The 21,301-nt window shown below is 37.7% G+C and overlaps 1 protein-coding gene across 1 annotated transcript; it reads right to left on the bottom strand.

Annotated features, from left to right (window-relative positions):
• Positions 1-18,656: 18,656 nt before the first annotated feature.
• Positions 18,657-20,764, bottom strand: LOC149196516 (UDP-glycosyltransferase 86A1-like). The gene is made up of 2 exons (XM_089405573.1): positions 20,017-20,764; positions 18,657-19,868 (listed from the first exon to the last, which is right to left on the bottom strand). Exons 1-2 carry the CDS (start codon positions 20,543-20,545, stop codon positions 18,904-18,906), a joined length of 1,494 nt encoding a protein of 497 aa, XP_089261699.1. The 5' UTR covers positions 20,546-20,764; the 3' UTR covers positions 18,657-18,903.
• Positions 20,765-21,301: the final 537 nt, after the last annotated feature.

The following is a 21,301-nucleotide window of genomic DNA, read 5'->3' on the forward strand; positions in this document are numbered from 1 at the left end:
TGGAAGAAGTTGAGTATTTGGGCCACATTGTGGGACGTGAAGGTGTCAAGGTGGACCCCAAAAAGATCCAGGGAATGCAAGAATGGCCTCAACCTAAGACTTTGAAGAGCTTGAGAGGATTTTTGGGTCTCACAGGCTATTATCATAAATTTGTCCGCAACTATGGCCGCATAGCGAAGCCCCTCACTCAACTCCTAAAGAAAAATTCCTTCTTCTGGAATGAGGAAGCACAACAGGCATTTACCGCTCTAAAAAATGCCATGTGTTCCACTCCAGTCTTAGAACTACCTGACTTCACCAAATCCTTTGTCATTGAATGTGATGCTTCGGGGACCGGTATTGGGGTGGTCTTAATGCAGGGAGGGCGACCTTTGGTCTTCACAAGCCAACAACTAAGTGGGAGGAATCTGGGCCAATCTACCTACGAAAAAGAAATGATGGCCATCTTACATGCCGTCGAGACCTGGCGACCTCACTTATTGGGGCGACGTTTCCAAATCCGCATAGATCATCACAATCTTAAATATTTTTTGGAGCAACACCTATCCTCCCCACAACAAAATAAATGGCTCGCCAAAATGCTGGGATATGATTATGAGATCATTTACAAGAAAGGGAAAGACAATAGTGTAGTAGATGCATTATCTCGCCAATTTGAGGAAGAAGGTACTCTGCTAGCAATTTCCCTCCCCATTCCAGAATGGATTGAAGAGGCTCGCAAGGAATGGTTTTCACACCCCGGGCTATCCCAACTCATTTCTCAATTGCAGGTAGATCCAAATTCCACCAAGGGCTACTCGTGGCAGGATGATATTCTTCGCTACAGGGACAGAGTCGTAATATCCCCAACATCCACCCTCAAAGGTCGCATTTTGGCAGAATTGCACTCATCGCCCATTGTAGGACATTCGGGCTTTCAGAAGACGTATGCTCGCGCCAGAAGATCATTTTTTTGGACAGGCATGAAAAAGGACATCCTTACTTTTGTAGCAGAATGCGATGTCTGTCAACGCCACAAAGGGGAAACAGTCAACACACCAGGCACATTACAACCATTGCCCATTCCGACATCCATTTGGACGGAAGTTTCTATGGATTTCATTACAGGTCTTCCAAAGTCCGGGAACAAGTCAGTCATCATGGTGGTTGTGGACCGACTATCGAAGTATGCTCATTTCTGCGCACTACCCCACCCATTTACACCAACTTTGGTCGCTCAATATTTCATGGATCGGATTTTCAAATTGCATGGCATGCCCACTTCTATTGTGTCTGATCACGACCCGATCTTCACCAGTAATTTTTGGCAGGAACTCTTCAGGATACAAGGCACTCAACTAAAACTCAATACTTCCTATCATCCGCAAATGGATGGTCAAACAGAAGCCGTCAACAAATGTCTAGAAACCTACCTTAGGTGTTTTACTTCAGAAAAGAAACACCTTTGGGTACAGTGGTTACCTCTGGCTGAATGGTGGTATAACACCAACTATCATGCCACCACCAAAATGACTCCCTATGAAGCAGTATATGGTCAACTTCCGCCTTCCCCTACTTCTTATCTCAAGGGGTGCTCCAAAGTACAAGCAGTGGATCAACTCCTACAACACCGCGCAACCATGCTCGCCCATCTTAGAGAGAATCTTCATCAAGCTCAGAACCGCATGAAGCAACAGGTAGACCAGCATCGCTCAGAGCGCCAATTTCAAGAAGGGGATCAGGTCTTTTTGAGGTTGCAACCATATAAGCAAACATCACTCAAAGACAAGGGTTGTCAGAAGCTATCTCCAAAATTCTACGGACCATACCAAGTACTTCAGCGCATTGGATAAGTGGCTTACAAGTTGGCCTTGCCACGTACTGCAAAAATCCATCCAGTTTTCCATGTACCGTGCCTCAAGAAAGTGATCGGGAACAATTGCCGAGTTCAAACCAGTCTACCTGAATTGGACGAAGAAGGGTCAATCTGGCTTCAACCCGAACAGGTTCTAGACACAAGAGACAAACACCTGCGCGGCTGCATGATTAAGGAAGTCCTCGTCAAATGGAAAGACACCTCTCCAGAAGATGCAACTTGGGAACCAGCCACTATTCTTCAGCAGTTTCCGCAGCTTCAGCCTTGAGGACAAGGTTAGTCTTAAGGGGGAGGGCATGTTAGGGTCCCACCCTAACCCCCTTATTTATGTCATGGGATCACGTCATAGTCAAGAGTCAATAAAGCCCATATTAATATTTGTAAGTGGTTAACCCGCAATTAATGACGGGACCACAGTTAGTTGCAAATGGGCCGTAGTATTAGATAGATGGTATTAATAAAACCCACGGTATTGGCCCGTGGTATTGCATGTATGAGTCATATATAAAGGATAGAGACTCCCTGCAAGGAGTATCGTGTCTTATTTTGTAATCGAGCTCTGCTCTATTGGAGGTTACCCCCTCGAAGAGGCAAGTGAACATTACTCTCTGAATAATAAAATCATTGCTATTCTGTGTTCTGGGTATCTTTTCTTCGCATATTCTGTATTGGGTATCATTTTGCAGGTTAAGAGCATAACAAGGTATCTATAGGTACAAAGAAGAGAGTTCACCATTAGTTAAGAGAATGTGAATTTGAGTTAAATGGTATGCCTACAATAGAGCATTTGAATGTACTACCATTGGGATCATATAGCATGCTTTTGGGTATGGATTGGTTATACCTTCACAAGACCAAAGTGGATTGCTTTGACAAGGCCATTGAGTGCTTGAATGATAATGGGGAAAAGAGAATTTTGTAGGGACAAAAGAATCCTACATCAGTGAGGATGGTTATCGCTATGCAAGTTAAGCGTAGTTGCAGAAAGGGTTGTGTGTTGTTTGCAGTGCATATATCTAGTGATAAGGTCAAAGATGTTGAGGGTGCAGAAATATTCAAGAAGTACCCTGTATTGCAGTAGTATCAGTATGTGTTTCCAACAGAGATTCCAGAGTTACCCCTCATAGGGAAGTAGATTTCTCTATTGTGTTAGTTCCAGGGGCAGCACGAGCATCGAAGGCACCTTACAGGATGAGTACTCCAGAGCTAGTAGAGTTGAAATTGTAGTTAAAAGAGATACTTGACAAAGGATATATTAGGCCAAGTGTATCACCTTGGGCTGAACTAGTGTTTTTCATAAAGAAGAAAGATGGTACTCTTAGATTGTGCATTTTTTGAAGGCACTTCAATAAGGTAACGATCAAGAGCAAGTACCCATTGTTGAGGATTGACAATTTGTTTGATCATTTGAAAGGAGAAAAAATGTTCTATAAGATCAACTTGAGATGAAGATACCATTAGGTATGCATCAAGGAAGAGGATAGTACAAGATTGTGTTTAGGACAAGTTATGGCCATTATGAGTTTGTTGTGGTTCGATTCAGTTTGACTAATTCGTCATCTACATTTATGTGTTTGATGAATAATGTCTTGCATACTTATTTGGACAATTTTTTTATTGTATTCATTGATGAAATCTTGATATACTCCAAGAATGAAGAAGAGCATGCCAAGCATTTAGTAGCAGTGTTGAGATTAGTAAGAGAGCATCACTTGTATTCCAATCTTAGCAAGTGTAGCTTCTTCTAGACAAAGGTTCATTACTTGGGGCATGTTGTTTCCAAGGAAGGCATAGTAGTAGATTCAGAAAAGATAAAGTCTATCATGGAGTGGGCAGCTCCTAAGAATATGGATGAGGCAAGATCATTCATGAGATTGACAGGTTACTATAGGATGTTCATCAAGAACTTCTCATGCATTTCATATCCTATGACATCCTTGCATAGGAAAGGTAAGAAGTTCGAATGGATAGAAGAATGCGCAACTAGTTTCAAGCAGCTGAAGCAGTTGTTGACCAATTCTCCATTCCTTAAGATTGCAGATCTAGATCAAGAGTTTGTAATATGTACAAATGCATGTAAAATAGGACTTTGTTGAGTCACTATTCAAGAGGGACAGGTGGTGTGCTATGAATCTAGGAGGTTGAATGAGCATGAGAAGAACTACGTGACTCATGACCTTAAGTTGGAAGCTATTATTCACAACCTGAAGATGTGGAGACATTATCTTCTTGATAGGAGATTAGTATTAATGAGCGCTCACAGTGGGTTGAGATAAGTGTTTGACCATCCAAATATAAATGCTAGGTAAGCTAGATGGTTGGCTACCCTTAGTGAGTTTGACTTTGATATTAGTTACGTTAAGGGAAAGGAGAACTAGGTTGTAGATGCTCTTAGCAGGAAGGTATAGGTGAATCATATAGCAGTTATAAGCTCTTATGGGACAGAGTTATAGGATAGGATCTTGTAGTCAGGATAGTGGGATGACAAGTCTATGGAGATTATGCACAGGTTACAATAGAGTACATGTATAGGTATAGGTATAGGTACATGTATGGTTACAAGTATAGGTGGTCAGGATACAGACTATCGTCTCACGCCAGATTGTTGGTGAGATTCAAGGACATGATCTATGTGTTGCATTACAGTAAGTTCAAGAAGATTATGTTGAGGGAGTTCACATCAGGCCATACTCGGGTCACCTAGGATATTAGAAGACGTTGACGATGGTGAATAAATTCTACTATTAGCCAAATATGAAGAAGGAAGTGGCAGAGTCCGTGGATATATGTTTGGATTTTCAGCAAGTAAAGGTGGAATGTAAGCATTGAGGTGATCTACTATAGCCTATTATAATTCCATAATGGAAATGGGAGGTCATTTCCATGTATTTCCTTACAGGTCTTCCAAGGACAGTGAAACATCATGATTCTATTATGGTTGTGGTCGACAGTTTGAGAAAGATAGCTCACTTCATTCCAGTGAATACTACATATTCAGCTAGTGAGGTGGTATAGTTTTTCATTAGAGAGATCATGAGATTACACGGTGTTCTGTAGAAGATTGTGTGGGATAGGGATGTGAAGTTCACTTCCAACTTTTGGAAGGAGCTATTTGCAGGGTTGGGTAAAGAGTTGGCCTTCAGTACATCTTATCATCTGCAGACATATGGACAAATAGAGAGGATCAAGAGGACCTTGGAGGATATGCTGAGGATGTGCGTGATGCACCAGTAGAGTATATGGGAGGAGTATCTTAGATTGGTTGAGTTTGCATATAAAAATGGCTATCAGGATTCATCGAGGATGAGTCCTTCTGAGGCACTTTAAGGGTGGAGTTGTAATACTCCCACCAACTAGAGTCATCCAGTGAACAGGGTACTTATTGGACCAGATATGTTCGTAGACATGGAATAGGAAATGCAGGTTATAAAGAAGAATCTAAAGGAAACTCAGGATAGACATAAGAGTTTGCAGACCATCACAGGGCATTCAAGGAGTTTCAGGTTAGGGAGCATGGGTATTTTCACATCAAGTCCAAGAGGATCTCTTTGAGGATTGGATCATGTGAAAAGTTGTAACCAAGGTATTACAGGCCTTTTGAGATCCTTGAGAGGACTCGACCAGTGGATTATTGACTTGCACCGCCCCCAACAGTGAAATTCCATGATGTTTTCCATGTTTAATTGCTTAAGAGGTATATAAAGGATGTTTATAATGTTATTAATTGGTCTCTATTGCAAGTGGAATAAGAAGGACAATTCCAATCAGAGTCTTAGTGTATATTGCAATGAACATAGCTGATGCTCAGGAAAAAATGCATAGAGCAAGTTAAAGTGCAGTGGAAGAACTTTGGGCCCAAAGAAGCTACATGGGAGATGGCAGATTAGATCCAGGCCATGTATCCTTCTTTTTTTCGAGTGGAGGCAAAGTGGTTTTGGTTTGATGTTTGGTATATGTTTGGAATATGTTTTGTAGATGTTTTGTTATATGTACGTATGTATATGGATGTAAATATCATCATGAGATAAGTTATAAAGCTCCAATAAGTGGCATGGTTGTTATCTTGTCATGTTGTCATGATGTTTTTCCTTTGACGAGGTCATTCATTGTAAATATTGTAATAAGCTAAGTTATAAAGCTCCATGGGCAGTATGTTTTCTTTTCAGTAGTCTTCCTAAGGTCTTGGTGTGGTTTAACATGGAGGATGGTGTTCCCCAAGGGGGAGGAGTATGTAACAACCTCTGGTTAAAATTTCATGTAATAAAATTAATAAAGAAAAAATAAGACCATGGTTAAGGGACACTTATTCCAAGATGAATGTTGGGAAAAGATTCCTAGGGGGCATCACTAGATGTGTTTATGGCTAAGGAAATTGGCAATGGAAATGGCTAAGGCATTAAAAAAGAAAAAAAAGTATTTTGGCACATTTATTTATGAAAATAAAGGAAATAGGAGAAAAGGAAGGTGAAAGGTCACAAGTTGCATGTGAGGAGGAAAATGAAGGAAAATAATGGAAAATGAAGAAAATAGAGGCCTCATTGATAAAATGGCTTCTGAGGATCATTTTGTAACCTTTTGTCAGTTGAGTTCGGATCTCTCTCATTATTTTCTCTCTCTCTCTCTTAGTATTGGACACTTAGAATTTTCTTATAACACTCTAGATTTGGAGCAAGGAAGGGAAAATCAAGCAAAGGAAAGGAAGGAAATCTATGATGAATCAAGGGACAGTAGGATCAAGTAGCTCTAGTGAGAACACTTGTAGGTAATATATTTCATGTGTGATTTCCTAGCTAGTTTTGACATGCATTGCTTTGAATGTTGATGTATGGTTCTCTTGCTGTCGGTGGCATGGTTTTTCCTAGTTATGACAGTGGTTTTCAGCCTTGTCTTGCCTTTTTCCAGATAACCATGGTATGATGGGATTATTTTCTCGGTTTTGAGCTTTCGAATTATCGAATGGTTTTAGAATCCGGGGTGGAGGTGGTCTCAGGAAAATCCTAAAGGCCTAGGAATCCCTTGACTAGTTTTGATGAGATACATAGTAAAGCTTGAGGGTGGAGTCTCGATTTAAGGCATAGTGATCTGGTGTGGATTGTGGTAAAGCATGAGAGACTCGTGCCTCAGTCTAGGGCTTATTTAGCTGGTGTGGATTACGGTAAAACTTGAGGGATAAGGAGACAGAAAATTCCTCAAAAATAGCAATGGAGTCTGGAGGCATTCCAAGCTCAATTTAGTTTTGTGATGTCGGTGCCAGTTTTGGTGAGGGTGGAGGTGGTTTAACCTCTAGATTCCCTTGTTTTTTTTTGGATTGGTTTATACATGAGATCCCACATTCATGCTTGGAATATGGCATGTGGGTGACTGGCTGAAGAAAGATTTGGTTTAGCCATGTCTACGGTTGGGTGGTACATGGAAGTCCTAAACCTATTCGGCTTTGCATATGTTTAATAAAAGCTAAGTTCTCTTACTTTTGTATTTGTTAATATGTGGCTTTAATAGTTGTTATCTCATTGATATTTTTATGGTTTAATGTTGTTTATAAGAATGGTTATTTCACGTATTTACTTGTAAATGAAAGGATAATGGGTGCAAGACCTAATTGATGTCAAAAAATTTAAGGTAAGAGGGTGGTGATCCTTCTTTTCAAGTTCCATATGAGTTATGAGTAATTTATTCTCTGACTTGTATTCATGTCTTGTAGTTTGCATTGATGCCAAGTGTTTGACAGAATGTCAGTCCTAGTTGGCGATGGTCAGGCCTAGTCCTGGAGTTAGTTTTTAATTTGTAAGTCTTTTCATTGTGTAATTTATGGATTCTAAAAGCTACAAGGGTTCTTGGGCAGTGAGCAGGATTCTGGGCTCGAAAAGTGGCATAAATCTTGGAGTCGCGGGCCTAGGTCTGAGAAAAAATGTCCCTGGACGCAGGAATACCCATGTTGTGCATGCATCTAAAGGTCCTTATACATGCCCTTGTCTATATCAAGGGATAATCCAGTGGTTTAATGGTCTAAAAACTTAGTGGGACTCGAGGGTTGGTTCCCTGAGTGGTTGGGATGGTTCCTCAGAGTCCTATCGCTAATGTGGAAAGTTTGTATGGTGTGTTTCAGTCAATTCCCCTTCCTTAAGGTGACTTAGGAGGTTGAGTCATATCATAGTAACTTATTGTCACATGTTTACCTTGGTTGGCCGATTACTTGGGTAGATGTCAAAGGAGGGCCTTACAATTCTTTTGGAAAATTTAATAGTGTCAACTCAATTCAATATTTCTAGCAGATGACACAACACACACTCCTTATGAAAAAGGTGCAGTAAACTTTTCTCTTCTAGCATTAAAGGAAAAATAATTTCAAATGTTTAGTATGTACCAAAATTCAGGAAGAATTCATTGTCATTGGTCACGATTCACTAAGAAGGACATCAACTCATTATTGCAGATGGCTTAGTAAAAATAAAATCCATTAAATAAAACTTGAAGATGGTCATGTCTAGGTATGTATATGGGAAGCTTATAAGGATTCAAGGGACAATCATTTTGCAAAAATTAGATTTTGCACGAGAAGTAAGTTTCAATATTTCACCTATAAGGTTGTGGCATGTTAGATATGGTAATTTAAACTTTGAAAGTCTCTTTCAACTTCAAAAGTAGGGAATGGTTAAAGGACTTCTAAATTTTAAGAAATAAATGCAAGATGTGGAGCTAGAATTTATGGGAAAAAAACTCAAGATACTTTTCCAAAAAGTTCATGGCATGTAAACAAATGTTTTTAGCTGGTTAACAATCATAGTTGTGGACCTATAGAAGCTTCTATATGAGGTTGTAGATGCAATATCTTACAACAATCATTAAATACTCTCGACAATGGAATCACCATTATGATGGTGTTCAACTCAAAAGGTTGGAAAGTACATTAAATGGATGTCAAAAGTACCATCCTCAATCGATACTTGCGGGAATAAATTTATATGACTCATCCACCTGGTTTTGGGCTCAAACAACTAGAAAACAAATCTTATAAAATAATCAATGCTTTATATGGGTTGAAACAAGCTCCATGAGCTTGGTATGGAAAAATGGATTCAAGTATCTTTGTAAGGCTGGATTTAAGAAAAGTAAATCAGATGATACCTTATATGTGCACCAACAGGGTAAAAATATGGTGATTTTAGTTATGTATGTGGATGACTTGATCATTACCAAAAACAACATTGATCATATTATGTAGGTAAATAAGGAATTATATGTTAAGTTCAAGATGTCTAATCTGGGACAACTTTACTACTATCTAGGAGTTGAACCATTCCAACATCCAAACAAAATTTTCACTAGTCAAAGAAAATATGCATCTGAAATACTAAAAATTTTGGAATGCAAGATTGCAATTTTGTTCTAACCCCAATGAGAAAAACTTAAACGTTCAAAAATTTAAAGGGGATGAATTAGTTAAAAACATTAATTACATACAATTGATTGACAACTTGATCTATCTGATAACCTCATCCAAACATATCTTTTGTAATTGGTATTCTCTCACACTTCATGCAGGAACTAAGGGAAAGCTACTGGAATGTAGTAAGAAGGGTTCTTAGATATAACTAAGGTATAAAAGATGTTGGTATTCTCTACAAAAAGACTAAGAATTTTGTACTTGGTACATACTCAAATGCATATTTTTTGTTTGGTGTTGAGCTTGATTATCTTCTGTATTCAAAGGCTTCAGCCAGATGTATACCCCACGAAGACTGTACACCCCTCCATGCGGGGGGGTGTGCGGGGGACTTGTCCCCCCCCGGGGGTCCGAGGGGGGGTAATCTGCCCTGGCTAGGGGGTCCGGGGGCCAGCAATCCCCCGGCGGGGGTTCGGGGGCAATGCCCCTGAAGCTAAAAATAGATGTAAAATTGTCTTGTAAAAGTCTAGTAATTTCTAGTCAATCTGGGCCGTTCATTAGGCGAATGATCTGACAGTAGAAGTTATGTTTAATTTAGGGTTTTTTCCCTAAAAGGTAACCCCTCACTATATATGAGGGAAATTGTATTGTGTCTATGGATATCTGGATTCTAAGTGAGGAAGAGAGAGGAGATTGAGAGCCAAGAGGGTGTTATAGCAGATCTATTGTAGGTTGTATCTCTTCAATTTGTTGGATAATATAAAAGGAAGGACTGGCTGTTTCTCCGTGGACGTAGCCCAAACTGGGTGAACCACGTGTATCTATGTCTCTCTTGTTTTATGCGTTTTCTGTGTTTATATTTTTGCAATATTTTATGTGCTCCATTGCTCCGTAATATATAATTTTCTAACAACTGGTATCAAAGCTGAGGGTCTATTTGGCTGATAAACTCGTAGGAGAGAAGGGTTCCTGGTTCGAGTGGGAGCAATGGCGGAAGATCGTAGGTTTAGGGTCGAAAAAATCAACGGCCAAAACTACCAGCTGTGGAAGATGAAGATGGAAGATTATCTATATCAGAGAGATTTGTACCTACCATTGAGCAGAAAGACAAAGAAGCCGACGAGTATGACAGACATAGAATGGGATATTCTGGACAAAAAGGCACTTGGAACAATACGGCTGTGCCTAACGGCATTGGTAGCATTTAATATTTCAAAGGAAACAACAACACAGGGTTTAATGTCGACATTGGCCAAACTATATGAAAAACCCTCGGCCTCAAATAAGGTCTTTCTTATGAAACATTTATTTAATATGAAGATGTCAAAAGGTGGATCTGTTGCAGATCATTTAAATGATTTTAATACAGTTACAGATCAGTTAAGTTCTGTAAGGGTAAATTTTGATGATGAAGTTAGGGCTCTGTTATTTCTGTGCTAATTTCCAGAAAGTTGGAATGGTTTAGTTATGGCCATTAGTAACTTTGTCTCTAGATCTAGTACTTTAAAGTTTGATGATGTTGTTGGTGCAATCCTTAGCGAGGAAATGTGATGGAAAAGCTCCGGTGAGACATCAGGTAATGCTTTGACTGTAGAGACTAGGGGAAGAAAAATTGAAAGAGGAAAGAGCCCGGGATATTGCAGTAAGTCAAGAAAAGGTAGATCCAAGTCCAAATTGGGGATAGTGTGCTGGAAATGAGGGAAGAAAGGACACCTAAAGAAAGACTACAAGTCTTGGAAGGGAAAAGAAGGAGATGCGCAGAAAGAAACTAATCATGAAGTGAATGTAACAATTGATGTGTTGCAAGATGCTTTGATTCTTTCATTAGAAAATATTATTGATGCTTGGGTGGTAGATTCAGAGGCCTCATTCCATGCCACACCTAACAAGAAACATTTTCATGATTATGTTCAAGGAGATTTTGGACAAGTTCAATTGGGTGATGATAAACCCTATAAAATCATTGGAATGGGTACAGTTTTCATAAAAAATCAAAATGGAAATCAGTGGCTATTGAAGAAGGTAAGGCATGTTCCAGATCTGAAGAAAAATCTGATTTCAACAGGGCAGTTGGGAGGTGAAGGTTGCATAACTACTTTCACAGATAAAACCTGGAAGGTCACTAAAGGATCCCTGGTAATAGCGAAAGGAGAAAAGGTTGGTACATTGTATTTATGAAATGGTATTTCTAATTTTGTTAATGCTTTGACCTCCACAGGAGAAGATACGGCATTGTGGAATTGTAGGCTAGGGCACATGAGTGAGAAGGGGATGCAGATTCTTCACTCAAGAAATTTGTTTCCAAGTTTGAAGCATGTTGATTTAAAATTCTGTGAGAATTGTGTTTATGGAAAACAGAAGAGAGCCAGATTCCTTAGAGTTGGGAAAGAAAAGAAGAGGGAAAAATTAGAGCTTGTGCATACAGATGTATGGGGACCTGCTTAGGTATCATCTCTTGGTGGCTCTCATTATTATGTTACTTTTATTGATGATGCAACCAGAGAAACCTGGATTTATTGTATTCGAAATAAATTTGATGTATTTGATACTTTCAAGAAATGGAAAGATTTGGTTGAAAATGAGACAAGGGAAAGGCTGAAGTGTCTGAGATCAAATAATGGAGGTGAATATTGCAGCAAAGAGTTTGATAGGTACTGTTCAGAGAATGGAATTTGCAAAGAGAAGACAGTTCCAGGAACACCACAAGAAAATGGTGTGTCAGAAAGGATGAACAGGACAATCATGGAGCGTGCAAGATGAATGAGATTGCATGCAAGATTGCCTTTAAAATTTTGCGCAGATGCTGTAGATACTGCTATTTATCTAATAAACAGAGGGCCTTCAAGTTCCTTGGGTGGTGGTATTCTAGAGGAGGCATGGATAGGTAAAAAGGTAAACTACTCATTTTTAAAGACTTTTGGTTGTGAAGCTTTTGTCCACATTAACAAAGAAAATAGAACAAAGCTTGAGGCAAAATCAAAGAAATGTACCTTTATTGGATATGGTGTTAATGATTTTGGTTATCACTTATATGATTATGAAAATCACAAAATAATTAGGAGCAGAGATGTAATATTCAATGAAAAGGTCTTGTATCAGTTGCAGGAAAAGAAACAAGAAAAAGAAAACACAGAATACACAGTGCTTGACGATATCACAAGAAAAGTGATGGTGCCTGAATATCATAATGATCAATAGCCAGAACAACAACCACAATAGCAACAAGCACTTCAAACACCTGAAAGTGATGTTAGAAGATCTACCAGGATAAGTAGACCCCCTGAACGATACTCTCCTTCATTATATTATGTATTGTTGATTGATTCTGGTGAACCAGAATGTTATGAAGAAGCAGTGCAAGTAGAAACCAAGAAGAAGTGGGAGCAAGCCATGAAAGAAGAGATGGACTCCTTAGCACATAACCAGACTTGGGACTTACTCAGGTTGCCTACAGGTAAAACAACATTGTAGAATAAATGGGCTTACAGGCTGAAGGAAGAAGATGGAGGAAAATAGAGGTACAAAGCTAGACTTGTAGTGAAGGGGTTTGCACAGAAGAAAGGTATTGATTTTGATGAAATATTTTCTCCTATTTTTAAAATGACTTCAATCAGAACTATTTTAAGTCTAGTAGTAGCCAAAGATTTGCATCTTGAGCAGTTAGATGTAAAGACAGCCTTTCTCCATGGGGATTTGGAGGAGGAGATATATATGCAGCAGCCACAAGGATATGAGGTAAAAGGGAAGGAGAAAATAGTGTGCAGGTTGAAGAAGAGCTTGTATGGCTTAAAACAGGCTCCAAGGCAGTGGTATCTAAAATTTGGTAGGTTTATGTTTGAACAAGGTTATACTAGATGTCACTCTGATCATTGTGTTTATCTCAAAAGGAAAAATGATGGCAGCTATATTATATTGTTATTGTATGTAGATGACATGCTTGTTGTAGGTTCTAACATGTAGGAAATAAATGTGCTCAAAAGGAAATTGGCAAACTCATTTGCAATGAAGGATTTGGGTGCTGCAAAACAAATCCTTGGTATGAGAATAACTAGAGACAGGAAGAATCACAAATTAACATTGTCTCAAAGTGAGTACATATAAAAGGTGTTGAAAAGGTTTAATATGCAGAATGCAAAACCAGTTAGTATACCTTTGGCTAGCCATTTCAAATTAAGTAAGGAGGCGTGTCCCAAGACTCAGGAAGAAATGGCTCATATGTCTAAAGTTCCATATGCATCAGTAGTTGGAAGCTTAATGTATGCAATGGTCTGCACAAGGCTTGATATTGCACATGCAGTGGAAGTTGTAAGCAGGTACATGAACAATCTAGGAAAAGAACATTGGATGGCAGTGAAGTGGATTCTCAGGTATTTGAGAGGTACCACAAATCAAGCATTATGCTTTGGTGGTTCAAACATTGCTCTACATGGATATGTTGATGCAGATATGGCAGGTGACAGAGATAACAGGAGGAGCACTATAGGATATGTATTTACTGTAGGTGGAACAGCTGTCAGTTGGGTTTCCAAAGTGTTGTTGCACTTTCAACAACAGAAGCAGAGTATGTTGCTGCTACAAAGGCTAGTAAAGAAATGATTTGGTTACAAAGGTTTCTGGATGAATTGGGTAAGAAGCAGGTGTTGGGCAGGTTATATAGTGACAACTAAAGTGCCATACATCTTGCAAAGAATTCTGCATTTCATTCCAAGACTAAACATATACAACTCCAGTACCATTTCATACGGTCAGCATTGGAAGATGGACAATTGAAGCTGGAAAAGATACACACTAGCCAAAATCCTGCAGATATGCTAACAAAAGTTGTAACCAGGGAGAAACTGAGAATATGCTCAATTTCAATTGGTCTTCAAGTATGATGAAGAAGATGAGAAACAGCCAGGTCCAAAGTGGAGTCATTATCTAGCAAACGAAGCAGCGGTGGAGTTGCTATAATCAGTCTCCAAGTGGGCGATTGTTAGGTGTGGAGCTTGATTATCTTTTGTATTCAAAGGTTTCAGCCGGATGTATACCCCAGGAAGACTGTACACCCCTCCACGTGAGGCGGTGCGGGGGGGACTTGTCCCCCCCGTGGGGGTCTAGGGGGGCTAATCCGCCCCAGCTGGGGGGTTCAGGGGCCAGTGGTCCCTCGTCGGGGGTTCGGGGGCAGTGCCCCCAAAGTTAAAAATAGATGTAAAATTGCCTTGTAAAAGTCTAGTAATTTCTAGTCAATCTGGGAGGTTCATTAGGCAGATGATCTAACTATAGAAGTTATGTATAATTTATGTTTTTTTGCCCTAGAAGGTAGCGCCCCCAAAGCTAAAAATAGATTTAAAATTGCCTTGTAAAAGTCTAGTAATTTCTAGTCAATCTGGGCCGTTCTTTAGGCAGATGCTCTGACGGTATAAGTTATGTATAATTTAGTGTTTTTTTCCCTAGAAGGCAACCCTTCACTATATATGAGGGAAATTGTATTGTGTCTATGGATATCTGGATTCTAAATGGGGAACAGAGAGGAGATTGAGAGCCAAGAGGGTGTTACAGCAGATCTGTTGTAGGTTGTATCTCTTCATTTTGTTGGATAATATAAAAGGAAGGACTGGTTGTTTCTCCATGGACATAGCCCAAACTGGGTGAACCACGTATATCTGTGTCTCTCTTGTTTTATGTGTTTTCTGTGTTTATATTTCTGCAATATTTTATGTGTTCCATTGCTCCGTAATATATAATTTTCTAACATTTTTCTAGAAGTGTGGGTGATTGGGCTTCAACATTAGGATATTTAATGAACACGGGGTCAACAATAATTTCTTGGAGTTGCATGAAGCAAGCGATAGTGGAAAAATCTTTACAATAAGTAGAATATATATCAACATGGGAAGAAACATGTGAGATTGTTTGGTTGAACAAAGTTTCATAGTATTTAGGTGTTCCTCAAGAAAAAGCAACATATTTATTCATCTAAAATAAATCAATCATAAAACTTGCAAAAAATCTAGTTTTCCATTCCAAAACAAGGCATGTTGATATAAAGTATCATTACATTTGGAGACTCATCACAAAGGATGTCATCAAACCAATATATTATCCTTCAGAAGACCATATATTGAATATTTTCACGAAAATACTTGGTGGGATCAAATATACCAAGTTCAAGGAAGAACTTGGTATTTTTTGTAGTGTACTTTTGGATCAAAGGGGGGAATGTTAGATATATGATCCAATCTACATAGTTTACTATTAAATTATTTAGAGTTAGAGTCTTCTTAGAATATTTGTTTGTTATAATAGACTTGAAGTCTATCAAAGTATCATTATTTAGGAATCAAATTAGGAAATATTTTAGGATATTTGTTAGAATCACAATAAATGTAAATGGACACTTGTCACATGAAATAAGTGATCCACAACTAAATTAGTTTGAGGAAAAAAGCTTATTTAAGCTTATTTTTCTCCTCGTGCTAGAGTAAGGAGTGATTTTGTAAGCTCTTGCATTTTATTATGTAATTTTGTTTTCCTTAATTAATAAAATGTGTGTGTTTGAGGACACTTTTTCTTTCATATTTTTGCCTAGGAGAAGGATCTTCAAGTAATGTAGTGGGTCTATAACCTTCATCAACATGAATTTATTATAAGGTGTGTCATCACCCTTTCCATTTCCACACAATGAAAGGAAGAGATTGCAATAGATATAGGAATCTTCATTTCTTGTTTTGTCCATTCTCTAAGATTTTGAGATGGGGTCTATGAGGAAATAACCTCTTTTTCTTGTGCATAATTTAGGAAAACATATGCTATGAAAGATCATTTTGAGAAAGTGTGTATTTGAACCCTTTGATTTCATATTGAATTCCTTCCAATTCAAATCCCATGAATAATTGCTTACACTTCGTAAATTTTTTACTTAATTTTATTAACCATTAAATCCCCAAAAAACATCTCCTCCTCACATGAGAAGGGTATACATTATGATTTTAAAATTATATTCTTCCAAGCTCAATTTGATGTGGAATTTTACTACACAATCAATGTTCACCCCATTAGCAACCAAACATGAAAATTTGTAATTGGGTACACAAACAATTGCGGTGTTGTACTCATCTTTTATTAACGAAGTTATGGGTACTACATGCGTCAATAAGCATTTTGAACGTTTTCTTCTCAATGTATCCCATAATATGAGGTTTTTGAGGTACTAGAAAGCCTACTAATGCATGAGAAAGAATTTCACACTAGTTTGAGTCTATTTTGTGCTTAGCTTCAACATATATTTCCTACTTTTTATGTTTATAATTTCTTCATTATTATCACTTTGTGTAGATTCTTCCATTTCCTCTTCATAGTTATTTTCTAATGTAATCAATTTTACTTATTGACATTTGTATCCATTTTTTATTGCAATCAAAGGATAGTCCTTTCACAATACACCTAATGCTGAAGACTTGATTCCTACACAAATGAATCTCCTTTATAATAAATGGGAGGTGAAGTGAACTTGACTTAACATACCAATAAGTTGATCTAGCCATAACTAATATATTAATAATGAAAAAGTATTATGACCTTAACATACGAGCATTAGCACTACCTAATTGTTTTTTCTTTAACATGTGGCCAACGCTTCTAAAAGATTCACAAAATTACATGTTTATCATAACATTTGGTATCCCACAATGTTTTTCCTCAAACCAAATAGAAAATCCTTTCATAGTCTCACCCATAAAATCTATTAGATCAATAGTAACATATTCAACTCTTTATTACTTCCCTTCATGAAATTTATGATTTATATTCCCTATGATGTTATTCTATCAGGATTTTTCCTTTTTATTGAATTAATAAGGTTACATTATTCATGGTTACTATCTTAGTATATAATTATATATTCTCATGAACTCAACATACAAATGCATCATCATGTGTAACCAAAACTTTGCCACCTAAAATAACATGTTGATGCTATGGAGGAAAAAAAAGCCTCTTGTCATGCGTGATGATTTTGGATCATGTGTCGGTAATATATTTCCTTATGTCTAAGAAGAAAAATCTCTTAGCCAAATAGAACTAGTTATATGTCATATTCAAGGACAAGAAAAGCAATTTCAGTCAGTCATTAATATCAATTAAAAACCCAATATCCTTTTCAAACATTATTAAGGCTACTTAAGAGTTTTCATGTTATATCCAAAAGTTTGTATCCTTTAACCCGATACATGAAGTGAAGATACTAAAACCTACTTGTAATTTAACCTTAATCCTAGCAATAAATATGGATAAGTGCATAATGATATCTACTCACTCATATTATAGTTCAACAATCATGAAAAATAGTAAAATATGATGCCTATTAAAACATAAATTTCATGGCAAAAACATTTTTCTCCTTTCCTACATTACATAATCATGATCACACTAAAACATTGTAAGCTAGTTTTAGTGGTTAACTACTTTAAATTTCATATTAAGATTCTTATTGAAAAGGTATGTCAAATAAGTGTACATCAAAGTATCTAATTATATGATGATGCGAATGGATAATGGCCAATAAGATCAAATTTAATAATTTTGAATGTATTAGTAGAAGTGTTCCTAAATTATCATAGTTTTGAGAACTTAAAATGTTAGGATTGTTTCACTGTATAGGGTGGGAGGGTGAGGGATGTGACATGTGGGTGATGGCATGTCATTAACTCCTCCTAGCACTAATGCAAGGGTACATGCTAGAAAATGCTTGCCTCCACAATTTAATACTATTAAGTGATGTTGAGAGGATAGACAAATACATATATACTGTAATTTTCCTTTGCACTTTCCATGATATGGTTTTAAATCCTACCTTGTACTGACTCACTTTCATGATTTATCTCCTCCTATTTGATTTGAGTTGCACTACTATGTGATAATTATGCTATTTGAATGGCTTACCCCAACAATACTACCTCAAAAAACTATTGTTTGGGTTTCCCCTCTTTCATTAGTGATTACCACATAAACTTTAGTCTTAGACTTGAAATGCCCCTCTTATTTTGTGATATTTCTATAATTGTGATTTTTTTGTATTTTGTTACCACTCTCAATCATATTGTGATCCTGGATTCTTCCTCATCTTCCTTGTAATTCTTAATTCTATACTTCCACAATGCATCAATAAAAAAAAATATATGTCAAAAAAACCACATATTATTATAGTAAAATAAAATTTTAAAATAAACTAAGTAATACTTTATTAAAAAAATTAACCAACAAGTATTAGTTCTATGGGCATTATTTTATATATAGATAGATATATATCTTTTAAACAGAATATATAAAATTAGTTATAAATTTATAATTATCAATAAATTCGTAAAATGCTATTTTTTTTTATAAGTTTTATTAAAATCTGGAAGACAGTAAATCTCACATTGTAAAACTATAAACTTCAATAAAAATCATCTGGAATTTTAATATAAGATCAAATAGTCATACATTTTTATAAAAGATAACTTCAACTCGACAACGAAAATATTATTGCAGAAACATTGATAATAGTAGTTGGCATGCACACAGCAATACGAATGACGATAGGGAAATAGGACAAAGCATGGATCTATAAAGCATAGACCGATCTATCTGGAGGTCTCACGATGTTTCCCTTTTACAGTTCTCCACTTTTGATAACACTGATTCATCCTTGTTGGCTATCTTTATCTTTCAGATATTTACTCATACATTTCCCCTTCAAACCTTCTACAAAGCTCTCAATGTTTTTATCCGAACATCCTCCATCTCGTACTGCAGTCCTCGCACAGTCTCTTAAAGCCTCTACATTTTTCTTCACCTCCGTCCCTTCGTCACTGAACAATCTTTTGATAGCGTTGGATATATTTTCCCTCAGTATCAGCCTGTTATCTCCCGACTGACCTCCTCCGTTCAGACTGTATCCAATTTTCCATTCATCGGCCATTAGCTTGCAGTTGGTGAATTGATCAGCCCAAAATGGAAACCCTATCATGGGAACTCCAAGGGATATGCTTTCAAGCATTGAGTTCCATCCGCAGTGAGTAATGAATCCCGCAACGGAGGGATGGGATAACACTTGCAGCTGATTGCACCATGGAACAACGAGCCCCTGCCTCTCGATCTCATCCAGAAATCCGTCTGGTAAGCAGTCTGAGACTGTTGAAGAGACTATGTCTGGACGAAGAACCCAGAGAAAGAACTGTCCGCTGTCCTTGAGACCCATCGCTATTTCCTCCAGCTGAGCCTTGGTGGCATGAATCAAACTCCCAAAGGAAACGTATATAATCGAACAAGTAGGCTTTGCATCCAGCCACTCGGAACAGTCAAATTGTGCCAAAATGCTAGTTCCAACACTTAGGTCCTTGGAATGTTCACCGTTCAGAAAACCCGATGGAAGCAACGGACCAACATGCAAAACCGAAGGGTTTAAACTCACCGTCTTGCTTTCGATATCGTCAAAAGAATTACCGAGAACCCAATCTGCTTCGCGACTTACCTGAAAAGATTTCAATATCAGATCCAGAATGTACTGTGAATCGGCATCTGTCTCGCGGATGAAGGACGGAAGATCTCTTGTTTCTAGGGTTGGGACTCCAGGAATAAAATCAATGGAAATTCTGTCCTCATCAGCTGCAAAATTCGAAATAAAAATAAACAATGCTCAGATGTGAGTAAATACTTGCCCATTGATTAGGACCGGTTCGGATATAGCTGTAAGTTTTTTATAAGAAGGGACGTTTCAAACGAAAAAACTATTTTAAACACCTAGAAACCTTACCGGTTCCTTCGTAAAGAGAGTGGCGGAGATCCTCCAGGAGATGTGCGTGATAGTAGATTGAATAAAGAAACGTAGGCTGTGTCCAAAACGAGATCCAGGGAATACCTAATTTCCTTGTGACTTCAAATGACCAGGGAAGTATAGTATCAGCTATGACACAAGATATGGCAATCCCCACCTTGTTGAGATTATGAAGAAGTTGTTCCAACTCTCCTCCCATGTTATCCACAGAGCGCATAAAATCGGTGAATCTAGCGGACCGATCGAAATCCAGAGGTAAGCCATCGGAGATTTGAGCAGAGCGAATATCAAGACCGAGATTACGGGCTTCCAGCTCAATAGGATCGTCTTGTTCAGCACTGTGAGTGTGAGCTTTAGTGATCTGCTGGTGTCTGTGATGCGTTGTAACGAAGGTGACTGTAACACCCTTGGAAGCAAGGTTCTTGGCGAACTGCATCATGGGAGTTATGTGACCCTGCGTTGGGTATGGGAGCACAAGAGCATGCAAGGGTTTCGGATTGCGAGCCATCTGATTGTTGGATTGTGAGCTACCAAGATTGCACAGGTATTGTATATTGAATGTACTACTTCGATTCCTACAACTCTGAGAAGATAAGGATTGGGTGGACACAGTTTAGCGAAGGACAAAACAATGAAGCAAAAGGGAGAAGGAAATTCCTTGGCGGCCCAGAGCTTCTTTTGGTAGAGGGAAATTCCGTGTGTTGAACCATCTCTCGCTCTTCATCGATCGCACAGCCAATTTTAGGGACCAGCCCAACATGTCGCGACAAGGGACCGTCTTTTCGTTTAAATAAAAAACTCACGACCTCTCGTTAATGTGCACAGACGATCACTGGTTAATCTGCATAGACGATGATTGTGGGGTATGTTGATGATGATTTTTCATAAATAATGTATCGATGAACATCTTCAATCAATATGGAATCTTCATTAAAGTACAACATACATTTAAGTACATGACAATTAATATCCACGTATTTAAAGTACATATAATTAATATACATGAAATTCTTTCAGAGTAGTGTAGTGTAGATTCTCAACCACCCATTCTTCAAATATCGATAGTATTTGGGTTGACAATATTTTTAAAATTAAAAAAAAAAAAAAAATTAATTAAAATAAAATTAAGATAGATTTATCTGTGATTTTATTTTTTATTTCAATTTTATTATTAATGTAATTTACAACATTAGCATTTTTACTCAAAAAATACACATTCCCAAAAAAACAAAAATTCATCTTAACACTAAGATTTTATATTACT

This window comes from Pinus tabuliformis, chromosome 2_2, assembly GCF_031772625.1.
Source record: "Pinus tabuliformis cultivar Carrire ecotype Pingquan chromosome 2_2, CPIR1, whole genome shotgun sequence".
Taxonomy (NCBI): domain Eukaryota; kingdom Viridiplantae; phylum Streptophyta; class Pinopsida; order Pinales; family Pinaceae; genus Pinus; species Pinus tabuliformis.

Excerpts from the sequence above, each read along its gene's own strand:
- LOC149196516 (XM_089405573.1), bottom strand. The coding sequence starts at position 20,545 with ATGGCTCGCAATCCGAAACCCTTGCATGCTCTTGTGCTCCCATACCCA. Across the intron at positions 19,869-20,016 it reads CTCTCTTTACGAAGGAACCG|CTGATGAGGACAGAATTTCC; the intron begins GTAAGGTTTCTA and ends CGAATTTTGCAG.